This window comes from Toxorhynchites rutilus, chromosome 1 (genome assembly GCF_029784135.1).
Source record: "Toxorhynchites rutilus septentrionalis strain SRP chromosome 1, ASM2978413v1, whole genome shotgun sequence".
NCBI lineage: Eukaryota > Metazoa > Arthropoda > Insecta > Diptera > Culicidae > Toxorhynchites > Toxorhynchites rutilus.
In genome coordinates, this window is record NC_073744.1 from 149,914,007 (window position 1) to 149,929,634 (window position 15,628).

General features: G+C 37.8%; 1 protein-coding gene across 9 annotated transcripts in view; it reads left to right on the top strand.

Moving 5' to 3' along the window:
- Nucleotides 1-15,628, top strand: part of LOC129766337 (uncharacterized protein DDB_G0283357) — a 100,318-nt gene that overhangs the window by 63,605 nt on the left and 21,085 nt on the right. For all 9 annotated transcript variants that reach the window (XM_055766873.1, XM_055766858.1, XM_055766868.1 and 6 more), the window contains 2 exons: nucleotides 4,587-5,317; nucleotides 9,596-11,090. In XM_055766873.1, the coding sequence (XP_055622848.1) occupies nucleotides 4,587-5,317; nucleotides 9,596-11,090 (2,226 nt within the window). The remainder of the gene's footprint in view (nucleotides 1-4,586; nucleotides 5,318-9,595; nucleotides 11,091-15,628) is intronic.

A 15,628-nucleotide genomic window follows, 5' to 3' on the forward strand; every position in this document is an offset into this window, starting at 1 on the left:
TGCGCCCTGGTCTGTTTTCCTTCCGAGGAAAGAACCCTTGCCACAGCGGACGGGGTGTGTGTACTTTGACTTATAAATTGGATTTTGATATCGTTTGTCATTCACCCGTTTCGGATTCTGGGCAGAGGAAATCTGATATCTCTCTGGTGGAAAGTTTCAAGCATCAGTGATCTAGCGCTGCTACTGGGTGAAATTTCAGTCATCGATTCGATTATTTGGCTATTTGTAACTGAAGGGAACGTGTATCATCTGATTTGTTTGTATTGTTCAAATTGATACAGTTGATAGAACATTGCTCTATAGAGGGCGATGCATTCGTTGAGCTGATTCGTCATAAAATAATATCGGAGGTGATTTAAAAATTGAAATGTGAGAATTGAAAATTAGAATTCGATTTGCTCAAAATTACATTTTTTCAAAATTTTGAAAAAAATTATATGAATAACCCATAAATTTACGCTTGCTAAGCAATTGATCAAAACTCAGAGCTCTCAATCGACCATCTTTGTGTTGCTTAGAATAAATATGAACAATCATCAGTGATCGATTCACGGTCGGAGTCCTGGCCTCTCTCCATCCATACAAAGTCTACTTGCAACATGAAACACCGGCCTGTTATGCTATTAATAACACAACAATAACCATATCAACTGTCTCTAACTGAACAATGGAATAGAAGTAATACTCTTACGCCTGAATGGCTGCTGTATAATTTACCATTTGTGTAGAAACGATAAACATGTAACATGTGAACGATTATATTCGGCTCTGTTACAGCTAGAATGCTAATGGGCTTGAATAAATGAACAAATGACATATAAAAAACTGTGTCAAATACACTCACAATGTAGCGATGTAGATTGATTTTAAACAAAAAAGTTGTTCTCAGAAAAACAAAAAGTGCCCATCTCCCGATGTATGGATGACTTGTTGATTGTTGTAGTGGCTATTCGTAAATTTAAAAAAAAAAACGTTTTAGAGAAAAATGTTTTTAAATTTCTATATTTGTTTTTTCAGTGTAATTTAAAAAATGAGCATGAAAATTGGTTTCACAGTTTTTCTTCGCAGTTTCCAACATTTTAGTTTTTGACAAACATTTTATAAGACTTATAGTACACAACCTTTTTCACAGAAGGGCCTCAAACTTGTGTTGGTCATGGTTGATGCGGGCCGCAAAAAAACAAATAAAGAAGGATGGTGTCCAAGACACGATCGCATTGTTAATGTAGGACTACGAAATTATAATCGGTGGGGAACAAAAGTTACAGTAGTTCATGAATGAAACCTCTAGTACAAATTTGGTAGCGCTAACAAGAGGCGGTAGATGAATGCTTTCATTGAGTAGGGGGGCGAACGTTTCGTGAGACAATAAAACGCCAATTTGACCAGACTTTCAAATAAACACTCAGAATTAACATGAACTGATTGCTCACTGTTTATAGCTGTCATACTCAACCTGTGGCCCGGCGGGCTCTTCTGGTTAGCCCATTTGATCCTACTTCATTTTAAACTATTTTGTGTAACAAAAACGAAAACCTAAGAAAACATTATCTATCCTTTTTGCAATTTACGATTTAAGCTCCGCCCATTTTCAATTCCTGAGAATAAACAAGCTATTCGCGTTTCTACAGTATTCACATAGATAAATCTGCTTAACAAAATATTAATCAAGCCTCAAATGAGTATACAGACTCTTGTTAAACTTAGACTGAATACTATCTGTGGTGAAAAGTTTCGAGCTGCTCAAATGTTTTGATCTCAAAATCCGAAATCCAAAAACTCTAATTCCTTGCTAAGTCGATGGAAAATATTAGCTCTGTTCTTGACGATCACTTCCGAAAGTAAAAGGTGTATAAGTGAGGTTTGTTACTTATTGACTCAAAAACTTTCTTCGATGGCTTGAAAACTGCTTTGAAAGCAAAATATTGTAAAAACTAAAGTCCGTAAGACTGAATAAATAAATAAATAAAATCCTTAAAAATTTGTTATATCACAAATATGTAAAAATATGCTTAAAGTCAATCGAAGTCAAATATCTCTGTCAAGATTGGTTGACATATACCGTTATGTGGAGATTGGTTGTGTATGATTGAATCACACGTATATATTTGTTGATCTCATACATTATGAAATAAATAACGGTGTTTGAGCAATTCCACCCCAAATCAGCCGAAAAACAGCAAATTTTCATGCGACTCTCTTCGATTTTGTTGAAACTTGGTACACATCATGGAAGCTACCTAAAATCACAGTTGACTGATTTTTTATAAGGGCGTATTTAAAACCATTGATCTTTCTTTCAAAAAATCATAACTCAAAATCCAGATGTCTGATTAAAATATTATGTTTAATGATGAAATATAACATTTTAGATGTACTGTTAAAAACACTTACACAAAAGTTGAATTTAATATTTAAAACCTTTATATCTCAAAATACCCCCGTCCCCCTCTTCGATATTTTTACGATTTATGATTGAACAAATTTTGACATACAGTGGTGCCGTGATTATCTCACCAAAACAGAAATATGTTTTTTGATTTTTTTTTTAAATTTCAATACATTGTGAAATCGTAACCATTTAAGAAAAGTAACATTCAAAACGAAATTTGCATGCGATTCTACGTGGAAATCTATACATATCGTTTTATCCTAGGACTATCCGTTCTCGGATACTCTCTAGCAACTCTAGCAAAAGATTTTTACAATCTTCCCTTGATCCCAATTTCTTATCACTCTGGAAATTTTGTAATGCGAGAAAACGGTGGTAATCGCTTTATGCCAGGTCCAGAATATATGGTGGATGCATTAAAACATCGGGATTTCTGCCAATTCAGAACGTTTCTGGTCAATCGCTAGCTTCAAACGGTCCATTTGTTGACGATAGAGATCTGAATTCAGTGTATTTCACTAGAAAACTTGAACTTGACCCGTTTACGGATCAGGAAATCGTATAGTATAGCATATCAAACAAATGTTCGAGAATTACCGACTTGATTGGTATGAAAACCCTTACCGAAAGGTGTAGTCCTACGTCAAAAACTATGACCTGGTGAGTGTTACGGCGAACGTAAGGAACAATTGGTCCACGTAGTAGAATTTGGATTCACCGGGTTCTCAGCAGCACGCAAACTAATTGCTACAGTTTTGTACAGCTTTTAAATGCAAATATATTGGCATGAATTTATAAATGTTTGGCCATTTGTTGTTTTTTTAAATAAACTGAAATGCACGTAAACTGTTGATGTGTCGGCACCATAACCACCATTCACGATTTCAGTGACCTAGCTTGCATTTTCGCCTTTATAAAAGGAACAGTGTAAAATGTTCCGAACTTTCTCTTTGTTGACTTCCATTGTTAATACCCTGTAGCTCACAACTGAATGGAACAAACAAAAAACAGCAAAAGATTTTTTCCAGTGTGAAATGTCACCTTTACAACTTTTAAAGCCAGCTATCGAGAAAATAATGGATAAATTTTTCCCCAACCTAATATTTTTTTGTCGGAAAGAGAGATAATTTAGGAGACTGTTCTGATTTATTAGTGTAATAATGATGATATTTTCAATTACCATCTGGTAATTACTGATTAATCGCGAATGACTTATTGGTGACTTTTTCCGATCAATCAATTAATTTCTGTGAATTCGAGCATTTTTTCCGGGTTAAAAGTGGCGTTAAGTGCAGTGATTCTCAAGCCGGATGGGAAGAATGTATTTTTTAGCGGTGGGAGCCATATTTCTCGGTAGGAAACTGAAGGTGAAAATTTGCCTATTCGGTTCGAATGTACTATTACCGTTCTGAGTGTTCTTTGGAGCGTTGGGAATGTAATTTTGCTAAGAGTTACTGAAAAACTGGATATTCTGTGCTACCAAATAATTGTACTAAAGAGCTTCTTCATTCATTAAACAAAAATAAATCTATTTTTCCGATAAGAGGAGGAGGTTTTATGCCCGTTTAAGAAAAAAGGCTTGAATAAACCAAACTTAAATGGGCTTTTCCATCGCTCCAAAGTAAACAAATTAAATTAAAACAAAATCTCGTAGTCCTACGATGCGGTCGTGTCCTGGATAATACCACTGTTTATTTATTATTTTGGTGTCCTCATTGTCAATGCATGAAGCGCACTCAGTATGCATCACGAATATTCTTCTCGTGGTGGCAAACACAGTGCGGCTCGAGACGATATTATATTTGAGGGGCTTAGAAGGAAAGGGGTGTAAATGACTTGATAGATTCTCACATGAACTCACATCACATCAACTTTTCCTTTCGTTATTTTTTCTGCTGCAGAAACGTTCCAATTTGAGTTTACTATGGAAACCGATAGAAGAGGCTCTAGCATATTGTCCAAATTGTCAAATACAGTTTGGAATGTGTTTGCAGCTAAGTTATGACCAAAAGGGAGAGTCGATGAAGAGAAAATCAAGCATGTCACTTACACAGAAATGCAAGGATCATTGGGATTGTAAATGAGGGGCTCAGAATGCAAGGGGTGTAAGTGACTTGATCGAATCTAATCATATATAATCAAGTCCGACCTGTACTCATTCACGTTTTTTGTTTTTTTTCTCTTCCCACCACAGAGTACGAAGGTTCGCCGCGGAGGTTCGGGTTGAATCTGAACGACGACAGCTCGTCCTACTACATCCCGTCCAGCTTCAAGCTCAACCTGACTTCCCCGTCACTACTGACACCGCCACGGCCGGGCTTCCCGCAGCGTATAATACCATCGACCAATCACAGTAGTACGAGCGCTGCCACAACTCCCACACCGACCGGCTGTAACAACAGCAACAGTAGCAGCCATAATTACCACCCGACGCGGTCACCCACACTGCTGGAGCAGGTCAGTTCCGGACTGAACAGTTCGGTGACCTTCGATGCCAATGCACTGCTGAGTGAGTTTGACGCCAAACGTGCCGCCGTGAGTGCGAGTACGATTAGTGGCAACAACAACAGTAATTCGACTCCACCGACCGAGCAGCCGGGGCTCAATGTGATACGGCTTGAGAGTGACTATCGCCGTGGCGATGAGTTCGAGCGACAGGGGGACATCGCTAGGAAACGATCTTCGCCGGAAAGTAAACCCTCGCTGGGACTGACCTGTACCACGGCAGATGATAATCCGACTCTGGGAGCTGGTTCCTTCACGACGCCCATTACCGCCTCGTCTACGTTCGATTATCTGTACGAGTTTTCCGAGACGCGCAAGGTGCTGGAGGAGTTTTTCAAGTGTCCCACCACCGAGGACGTGGAGCGGGCCTTCGAGAAGTTCAGTGACTACAACGAGAGCGGAGACGATGTCGAGAGTTTGGTAAGTGTTGCAGTGCTATTGAACTTTTATCGACTTGCAACCTCTAGGTTGAATGCGACATAGGGGAAGTGGGGGCATAGTGTCACTAAGTCACCCTAAGGAATATGTACATTTTCAGCGTCCACATACCGATTCAATTCCCGTTTCTCGGAAAATATTATAGTTCAACTTGTGTTGTTCAAGATAGCAAACGGCTTTTATTATAAAAATTTATAATAGTACACTTTTCATCGTTAGAAAAAAAAGGTGAAAAATCGAACATTATTTTTGTTTGGAGGTAAAGTGGTCACCTAGTGGGGGCAAAGTGGTCACCCGCACATATTAAGCTAAATAGGTTAGATTTATGCGATTTTTTCGTCCAAATTTGTTCAAATCATATTTGATATAGTATGTACATATATAAAATAAGCTTGGCCTATTCACCTAGAGTCTCAATTCAAATTTTCTCATGCATACAAAAACATAGTATGAAACACACAACATTCCGCATAATGAGGCTTGGTTTAGTTGGAGTGGCATATTTATTCAGGGTCAAAGCCACAAAAGGATCCTCTTCAAGAGCAGAATGTGATGAGGTATATCAGCTTTAATAAACAGAACATTGTAAGTCGATATTCACCTATGACCACTTTGCCCCCAAACATCAAAATAATTTCTATGCTAATTTTTCGCTGAGATTAAACGAAATATCTGTTCACCTTTCCTAGAATATATGAACAGTCGTCCAAACCGATGATTTGTCCAATATATCAGATTGAATAAACTAAATTTCACGAGAAATTCCTTAGTAACCATGCGCACAGAACTTTCTGTTTTTATTTATATTTTGACATGCGACAGCTCTACTGAAGTACAGGGTGACTCAAAAGTCATTAAATTCTTCAAACATTAGGATCAATACGGCATCTATAGTCAATAGATATACTACCAAACAAGCAGGTGACAACTTTGCCCCCCATGACCAATTTACCCCACTACCCCTACATACAAATGGAAATAAAATTTGACTTCCAGAAGTAACGTGATTCACGTTTCTGTAAAGTATTTCTCAGATTGGAAGTAATATTTGATATTAAGATAATATTCAAGCTTTATGACAAGAATGATATAAGATGTACAAGTACAGTAAACATTCACTAACTACACCCAAACTAGCGTTGGCAGAAAACATTTCATCTTTGACAGAAATGATGCCATCTAGTGTGCTGGAGAGTCATATGCGCAAATAATGAGCTGTTTTAAAAGTTTAAAAATGGTTTGTATGTATGCGTGCAGACATCTCTTTCTGTTTTCTTTTCTCATTTCATTTGGGATTGTGCCAAAAAAAGTCCGACGTCAATAGGGATCGAACCAAGGCTGGCTGGAATTAAAAGCTATTTTACATGACCACGCTATCCACATGGCTAATGATACCTCAGCAGTTGTTCAGCAAATACGTGATAATATTGCACCTTATAAAATGAAGTTGGGAAGTGTTTTCTAAGAGTAAAAAAGGAGCGCATGAAGGAGAACAATATCTATCTCGGTCTGGTCCGTGTATGTGGCAAAGTATGCGGAAAGCTTATTTGTTTTTTGTTTCGCTCGCTCGTATTAATCTTATATTGCTGTACCATGTATATTATACAAATGCTTACCAGTATTTGTGTGTCATGACATTTTCTGTTATGTTACGTCTCATTTAATGTCATAAATCGGGATGTCAAAACATGAGCTAAAAATCAATTTTGGGTGTACCGAAACCCGAAGCACAGCATAAACGCATTTTTTTATCCCAAAACCAAATGTTGAACGTGTAGTATCCCAATAAATCCAGTTGTGTTTTAGTTAGAAGGTTCCAAGTATTTTTTTTTTTCATTCTTCATACAACCCACATCCAATGGTATTTCTGATGACCAAAGTGCCGTATTGTACCGAATCTGAGCTATCAACATCCAAGCCTCCTTCAGTCGAAGGACCCGCCGTCTCCCTCAATGGTGTAATCCACCACCAAAATTTTTCAATGAAAACATGGAATAGTTTTTGTAAGGATATTTTTACCTGTAGTAATGTCCTTTTCCCGATAGTATGGGATATTCATAAAGTTTTGTTCAAAATTTCTAAGAAAAACAAGTTTTTGAGAAACAATAATTTCAATTGTCAAAATAGTTTTGGTTCATTTTTTTTCATTTGTTTGATATATAATAATTCCCTACATTTAAGTCTTTAATCAACATTTTGTAGGTATTAAAGTTTTTGAGTTAATATTTCACGAGAAAAAAGTTGAATAAAAACTATAAATTTAACAAAAATCTCACCTAAAAACTATAAGACTTACAACATTGTGGCTAAACAGGGAAATGTAGGAAATTATTTATGTTTTTATTAAAAAAAAATGCCATTTTTTTCAATTTCTATTAAAAAAATATTTAGAAAATTAAATTTTTTCTCAAAAATATGTTTTTTTTAATTCTGGAAAAAAATTATTATACTACCAACGGCAAGTCGAGTTGGCATGAACTTCATCATACATTTCTCATGAGTTCAGTGATTTATGAATCGTAATGTGGAAGATAAAACAACGTGTTAATCGTCCAATCAGAACGGGATTTTTAAGATAATGCTTGACATTTTTTAATTGTTCAATAGTTTGCTCCGAAACATAATATATTTTGTTTTTGTTGTAACAGATGCGTTGAAATGTTTCCAATCGGTTGATGCAAATATCTTTGCGATCTACCGATAAACTTTCGAATTACTTATAAGCGTTCAGAAGTCCTACGACAAGATGTATGATCTTGTCGTGGGACTACGCCTTCGATTGCTATACAGGGGGGTCCATAATACGAAATTTTAAATTGGGCATGTAACGAAAAGTTGAAGAGATTTCAAATGCATTTTACACAAAATTGATCTAACGACAGATGTTATAATATATACCATTAGAAAGAGGACTTATCCAGATTTTTTTTCATCTTAAACACAAAAAGTGAAGACAAGTGAACAATTTAACGAATGAAAGAATCATGTACCAGGGTAGGCTGATAAATAATGGACACACGCTTGTAGAAAACGAACAAACAGGAATAGCAAGATTGGGTAGAAAACATACTGAAGTACAGAACTTAACCTTCAAAACCTTTATTTATTTTTTAACATGGTCAACGTAAAACATTACACATTTCTCTCAACGTGTTACAAATTTTTCATACGGTCACTGAATGTCTCAAAAAATGAATGAATTCCAAAAATTCTTCCGACTTTTCTCGATCCCAAGACGCGATAGCTGCCTTCATCTCATTGTTTAAGCTGTAATAATTACCCTAAAGGTCTCTCTTTCCTCTACTCAGATGACACCATGAGGGTTATCATATCAGCTCTGACAATGAGGTGAAGAATCTCTATGAGTAACCTGCGTAGGCAATCGAGATAACACTTCCTCAATAAAACGAAGCGACATATCTCATCGTATCGCGAATTTCTATATTTGTCACATGTTTCAACACACACTGGCGGATGATATCTCTAGGCACGCTAATAAAGCAACCAGGATCCTAGCTCTCGAGATATTTTTATACTAGCTTTAGATTCTTCGCAGTATGTGGAAATTAAAAACTAGTCATGAAATTTATTGGATTACGAATAATGACAAATATTCGAATTACTACATTGAAGATGAATGGCTACTCTCATGCGCCATTCAGTGTGTTCTTTATGCATATTCGCCTTCTAGAGCAATCACGGAGAGTAACTACGAAGTGTAGAGTTTACCCAAACATAAGCTCAATTCTTTGAACAAAATATATGAGTATAATTTGTGTCCGGCGTCAAGTTGGTATATTTTTTTTCATGCATTATTAACATGACCCACTTAAATCGCTTCAGCCCGAGACTAAACCAGCAACCGGGAATAATCTTGATACACTCGCCTTATTTTGTAGTTGTCAATTGTGTAGCCGTCCTACATCTGTTCGGAAGGGGGAAACCGCCTGCACCACCGTATCTTAATGTTAAATTCACCACATGAGTATTGCGCAATCTGGGGGTGTACTCGATTCGTTGACACGAACAGACAAACGACACATTTTGCATAAACCATTCGATTGCAAAAGGCTCCAGCGGAGCAGGGCTGTCACAAGGACACGTGACAACGATTATGTGTTTGGTTTGCTGGGGGTGGGAGGGATGAGAGCGATGAGAACGATTCATCCATACGCATGTATTCATTCCACGAAATCAGCCCCGTTTGTTAACCCATTTCTTTTTTTTTGTTCTCTTGTCTTTTTTTCCATCATGCAACAGGACATCCAATATGAGTATCCGGCCGAACTGGACGGTAAAGCACTGGAGACGACCTACATTGGGACCGCCGGCTCGGAGCAGCAAAATACAATGATGACCAATCCGAATGATGGTTGCGGTGGGGGTGGTGGTGGTATAGGTTTGAGCAGTAGGCTTTCAGAGAACGCAGCAAATGCAACAACGCGTACATCGCCAATCAATAATAATAATAACCGAGACGCCGACGGTGATGTTGACGACGAGGTAATCATCAACGACGCGGAAGAGCTGGATAACGGCGTCGAGGATGGCGACGAGGATGATGAGGAGGAAGAAGACGATGAGGACGATGTGGAGGGAGGGTTTGGAAGTAATTTAAAATATATGATCAACATGAAAAGTAAACCACGGATTAAAAACGGGTACAGCAGTTTTCGGAAGAAGAAACAGGAGAAAAAGATGGCGAGTGGTGGTGGTGGTGGCGGCGCGAATGTGTTGCCGGGAAACGCCACCGTTTCCGGCGGGATATGCGATGATAACGAAGAAGAGGACGAGGAAGAGATCGATATTTACAGCGCCAATCATTACCATCACAGTTTTCACCTGCAACATCAGCGATTGAAGCAACAAACTCAGGAACAGCAGCAGTCGAATTTGAGCAGCGTGCGTCAGCAACAGCAGCAGCAGCAGCAATATCAGGACCAGGAACGAAATTTCAGCATCTACTTGGACCCTGGCAGTCGCGCCAGCAGTTGCGATATAATTAACGAGAGCAACCTTGAACCATCGCAGTTCATAACCAATGGCAATTGGAAGAAAATGAAGAGCAACGGCGGTGGCAACGGAAAGAAATCCCTGTCCCGTCGGCACAGCAAGAACTTTAACTACTCACCGGATACGACCGATTACGAGAGCAATTGCGGTGATTACGATAGCGAAATTTCACTCAAGTACGGCAGTGACTTCAATATGATGACTAACGGCGGAAACGGAATTATGTGCGATGAACCTGCTAATGGCGTTGTTTCCAGTTCCCAGCAGCAGCCCATGGGCCACAACTCAACCGCAACGATCAACGAGGGGATGAACAATGGTCCGCCACCGTCCGCTGGAGGAGGTAATAATTATTCACGGTACTACACGAGCATGCCGGTGCTCGAGGATGGCCTCTCGAGTGGTCACGTCTCCGACACGGAAAATAACAATCCCGCTATCTTGCCCACGCCCGATTTGATTAATAGTAGCCACAAGCTGCTACCGGCGGCCACCAATGCGTACAATATGCTCACTTCTTCCCCGGGTCATCCAGTGAAGTCTATAAACTCTTCACCGGTGATAAATAGCCACAAAAACAACAACAGCAACAATAATAATAATAATAATAATATTGATGCACTGTATGGGAACAACGGTTACCGGATGAACGGTGCCCCGGGCGGTCTCAATGCGAGTGCAATTCAGAACAACAAAATCTTCAAGAATCGTGATCCGGAGTTGGAGTCTCTGTATACCATAAGTAAGTATACCAACAGCATTATTTCTTTTCAGGTTGAACATTTGGTGGATTTCGTGTTATTAATATTAACTGGAGCACACGTTTCAGCTAATCTGGTATTGAATGTTAACGTAGGATTAGGCTTATCGGATACATATATTCTTTCAAATGTATACCGGGAATTTGTGTTTTTAAATTTCAATTCGTTTTTATGTCTTCAATGCTGTCAAAACGGGCATCAAGGAGCGGTAATTTGAGTTTTGAAAAAAGGAAAAAGTCAAACGTCATACCGCCAGTTAATATGCATTGGATGGACGTGAGATCAGAATTTGATCATTCAAGCATGTCTTCAGCCTCTTGATTGCGATGAAATTATCGAAGGAAACTGAGCTCTTTTGACACTAGTCGTGCTGCTAATTTTCTCATGCTCAAAACATCAATCAAAATATGACAAACGGTCTCGTGAGAGATATTTAATTCATAGGATAGATCACTCGAACTTAAAAGGCGATTTTTGAGCACATTTCCTATTATTTTGTCGATATTTTCATCAGTTGAAGAGGTTGATGCTCGTTCTTCACGTAGCAAATTATTCATATCTTCTCGGCCGTCTTTGAATGCCTTATACCTTTCATACACTCGTGTTTTCAACATAGTTCAGTCACCAAATGTATTCTAAAACAATTTTAATCTATCGGCATAAGAAATTTTGTTCGCAACATAAAATTTCACACAAGATCTTTGGCCAATAGAATTATCCATAACAAAAATCGTCGAGGAAAAAAAATGGTAACTTGTTCTCAATGACGCTGTAAACGAACCAAATTGCAGATCGCGCTCGAAATTGACATTAAGATCACTGACGCTACCATCGTAATAAATAATTTAAAAATGTTCAGCATGAAGATCTAAAATTGAAAATTCCCGGTATATATTTGACAAAATGTATGATAAGGAATGTTTTCAAGTCAGTCCTAACAGTTGTAAAAATTTAGCACTATGCATCGAATGCCTGCCATCAAGTTCTGCTAGAGTCGAATGAACATTCGAGTTCAAAGCCTCTATAAAATAAACAAAGAAGATCAAATTCCGCACAGTGTTTAGTAACTATAGTTGCTTGTTGAATGCACCAACTTCGCTCAAGTGTATCCAGATTCAGTAAGCAACATCTGGCTGCATATGGCGGGAGGTTCTGCAGTTCTCGCGCTCTACGGATGACGCATTTTTGACTCAATCTTAATGCTCTACATGTGCTGGTAAGGGATTCATGCTATGCGGCTTTCGTCTCGGTTTCGATCAAATCGTTGATCGTGTGGTTGAATATAATTATCTGTTTTTTTTTTCGATAAAAACTCATGGTCACACACTAAGCGATGGTGATGGTCAGTTTATTCAGGTGGCACCAACTCATGAAGTTCGAGTAAATGGCAATCGATGATCGATTGCACTGTTCAAGTGTTTTGGTGGCTACATAAATCATCAAATCGCATTGGTAGATCGTCACACAGCCGGGTACTAGAATAAGTAACACAGCAGCGTCATACGGAGCGTTCCTCCAAAATGGTATGACCTGAGCCAGTTTGAGAGATTTGTGCTTATCTAGCGTTCTGCCATAATGTCATGTTGTACTGGCTCTCGACTTCGAAGTATTATTAAGGCTTTTAGCCTTATGGTTAAGACCACCTCAGAAACTTCGAAGAAGACAACATCGTTCACGATCAGCTGAAAGAGCTTAGAGGCGGCAGATAAGTTTGTTATGTCACGATAATTAGAAACGTCACACTTGTGTCCTTTTTTTGAGAGGGAAACATAAAGGAGTGCTTCCACACATCTGGAAAGATCCATTGATCCTGTGAAGCTGTGTATATACACAAAGGTGGTAATGTCAAAAGTTGTAGCACAGCGGAAAAAAACTATCGCTGAAATGCTTCCAAACCATGTGTGGAGTAACAAAGAACTATCAATTTTTTTTTGAAAACTCTGGGACGCTAGCTGCAGTATTCGCGGCTTCAAACACTGCAACATTTTTACTTTCTCATCGCCTACTGTTTCACCTTTCGTCAGTTTGTTTTTCGAAATCTATCAGTATTCCTTAACCCTCCTGTACTCGCGTGCAAAATTATAACACGTATACTCGCGCACGGTGTCACAGACCGAAAATTGAACTTCTCTGTAATGTTGCCATTGTGTATTTTTCAGGCTTTATTGGCATTTATTTGAAGAAGAGGATATGATTGAATGAAAAAACTCAAAAAAATATGTTTTCTTCATCTTTATTATGTTTTAATAGTCATCTAATGCAGCATCCTCAAAACAGAGTAATGTTGATACTCCAACACAAATAACGAAATTCGAATTTTTCACTGTTATTAATTAAAAGTAAGCAACTGAATATAATTTATGGAAGTATAAAGAGCTATAAAACAACATAAAATCGTATTAATCGATTGTGGTTTCATTGGAGTAAGAATCAGAACATAGCATAACTTTATGCTCGAAGCAAACATATTTTTTACATTTCATGCAGTTGTTGCGTATTTTTCGGGTCTATTATCAAAGAGAAGAATGTATAACGGCCTTCTAGATAATCACCAGATGAAAAAGGTTCTGGAATATAAAGTGTGCATATTTCTAATATTTTTTGTATCTGTATTCTTGGTTAACTAAAAAGTAATGCATTTTTTTTAGATGGAGCATAAAAAGATGATATAAAAGGATTTCTAGGAACTTCCTTTTCTTTTTCTTGTTTTCTTGTCGATATAGTCCATTAGAAAAAAAAAAATATCCCCGAAACTGTAACTGTTAAAAATTACCAAAAGCCACCGATTAGTTTATAGTTTACTGTTTACAATTCTTCCACAAGTGAAATTCTTTCACAAGTGTGTATATGTATGACCATTATATTTAGCGAATAACTATACGAAAGTCAAACATTCATATTTTGCTTTTGAACGTATGTATCTAACGATGAACATATCGACGAATATTTAATATATGGATCCGTTCAATCCAGCTACAAAAAGGACTGAAATCAAATGAGAATAGTCCGGTATGGATCTTATGCATTATATTCAATAAATATTCCACGCCACAAACATTAATTTATACATTTCATTGGACAATATTTTAAAATAAGAAAAAAGGTTCTTGTCCAAAAAAGTTACACTTATACTCGCGTCGGTGTGTCAATCGTGTTAAAAAAGTGGTACACGTCTCTTTTGTACTAACACATGCGATACGCTAAACGATGACGAACGACGAATAACGAAGCTAGAGAGAATCGCAACGTCGTAGTGTTGACATTTTCTGAGAAATGAATGAATTATTGATTTGTCGGTCTGACAGACCAATGCGCGAGTATAGGAGTGTTAATCAGTCTTAGCTCCAGAGTATTGGCCTGGTTTCAATCCATGGAAGCTACTGTAACGCCCAGGTGTATGACACGATTATCGCTATCTCACTCTACCTACCGTCACCGCCTATCTCACTATCCCTCTGCTGTAAAAGTTCATCATCGACATCACGATATGTCAGATAGTGGTAAATTGGTAATTCGCGATGACGTCGACGTCTGGTGGCGACTTCAAATTAGAGCCATAATTTGGGTCCCAAATTCGTTAGTGTAATCTCTACCAGATTAGAAGACACGGAGTCGGTTTTCAAATTTTAAAATTTGAATGAAAATTTTCACATTATGTTATTTAATTATTTGAATCACGTATTTCTGACTTTCATTCAACCATATGGCCATACAATTCCAACATTGTTGCTGATTTTTTTCATTACAATATAAAGTTGTCTTCATAAACAATTTTCGTATGAGACTTTTTCCCCACCTGTAAACAAAAATGTTTTTAATTTAAACAGAATACTAATTGCAACTAGGGACAATTTATATATTAGTTGGTGTATTTATCGGTTTGAAGTTATCCAATTAAATTTTATGTACCTTTTATGTTCATAATTTTCATACCAAGTAAGAATGAGGTTGTTTACAAGTTATGCTCTGCATTAGAGGAGAGAGGAGAAGAGGAGGGGGACTTCCACAGTTCTTAATTGAGGCTAACTATGCCTTTCCAGTATCCAATCACGCATTGTGTGGCAAGCACCACGATATGTTTATTGTTCAAGGGCTGTCGCACGAATTTCCGACCCGGAAAATACTTTAGACAGAAGCGACGCGCTTACCATCTGTGCTATTGCCAGATTTTGCCAGATTTTACAGTCAAGCAAGTTTTTTTTTGCAGCTACTAAAAAGGATTATGAGGTATATGAACGTTTTATATTCATTAAATGAAATACATTTTATTTGCAAGCAAATTTTTAAATGGTTTTATTGGACAATTCATATAATGAATCTTGTTACTTGAATTGGATTATTAGGCATGTTCATCCCGGGTTTCAACTTCCTGATATCTTCTTGTTTTATGTCGAACGGAACTTTTCCATCTGGTTATGCAGGATTGGCAGGGAGATACAATTGATCTGGTTTCGATTTCAGAAGTCAAAAAGTACTGTTGTTGGCGTCACGTGAGTGATTTTTTTTCCACCGCCATGTC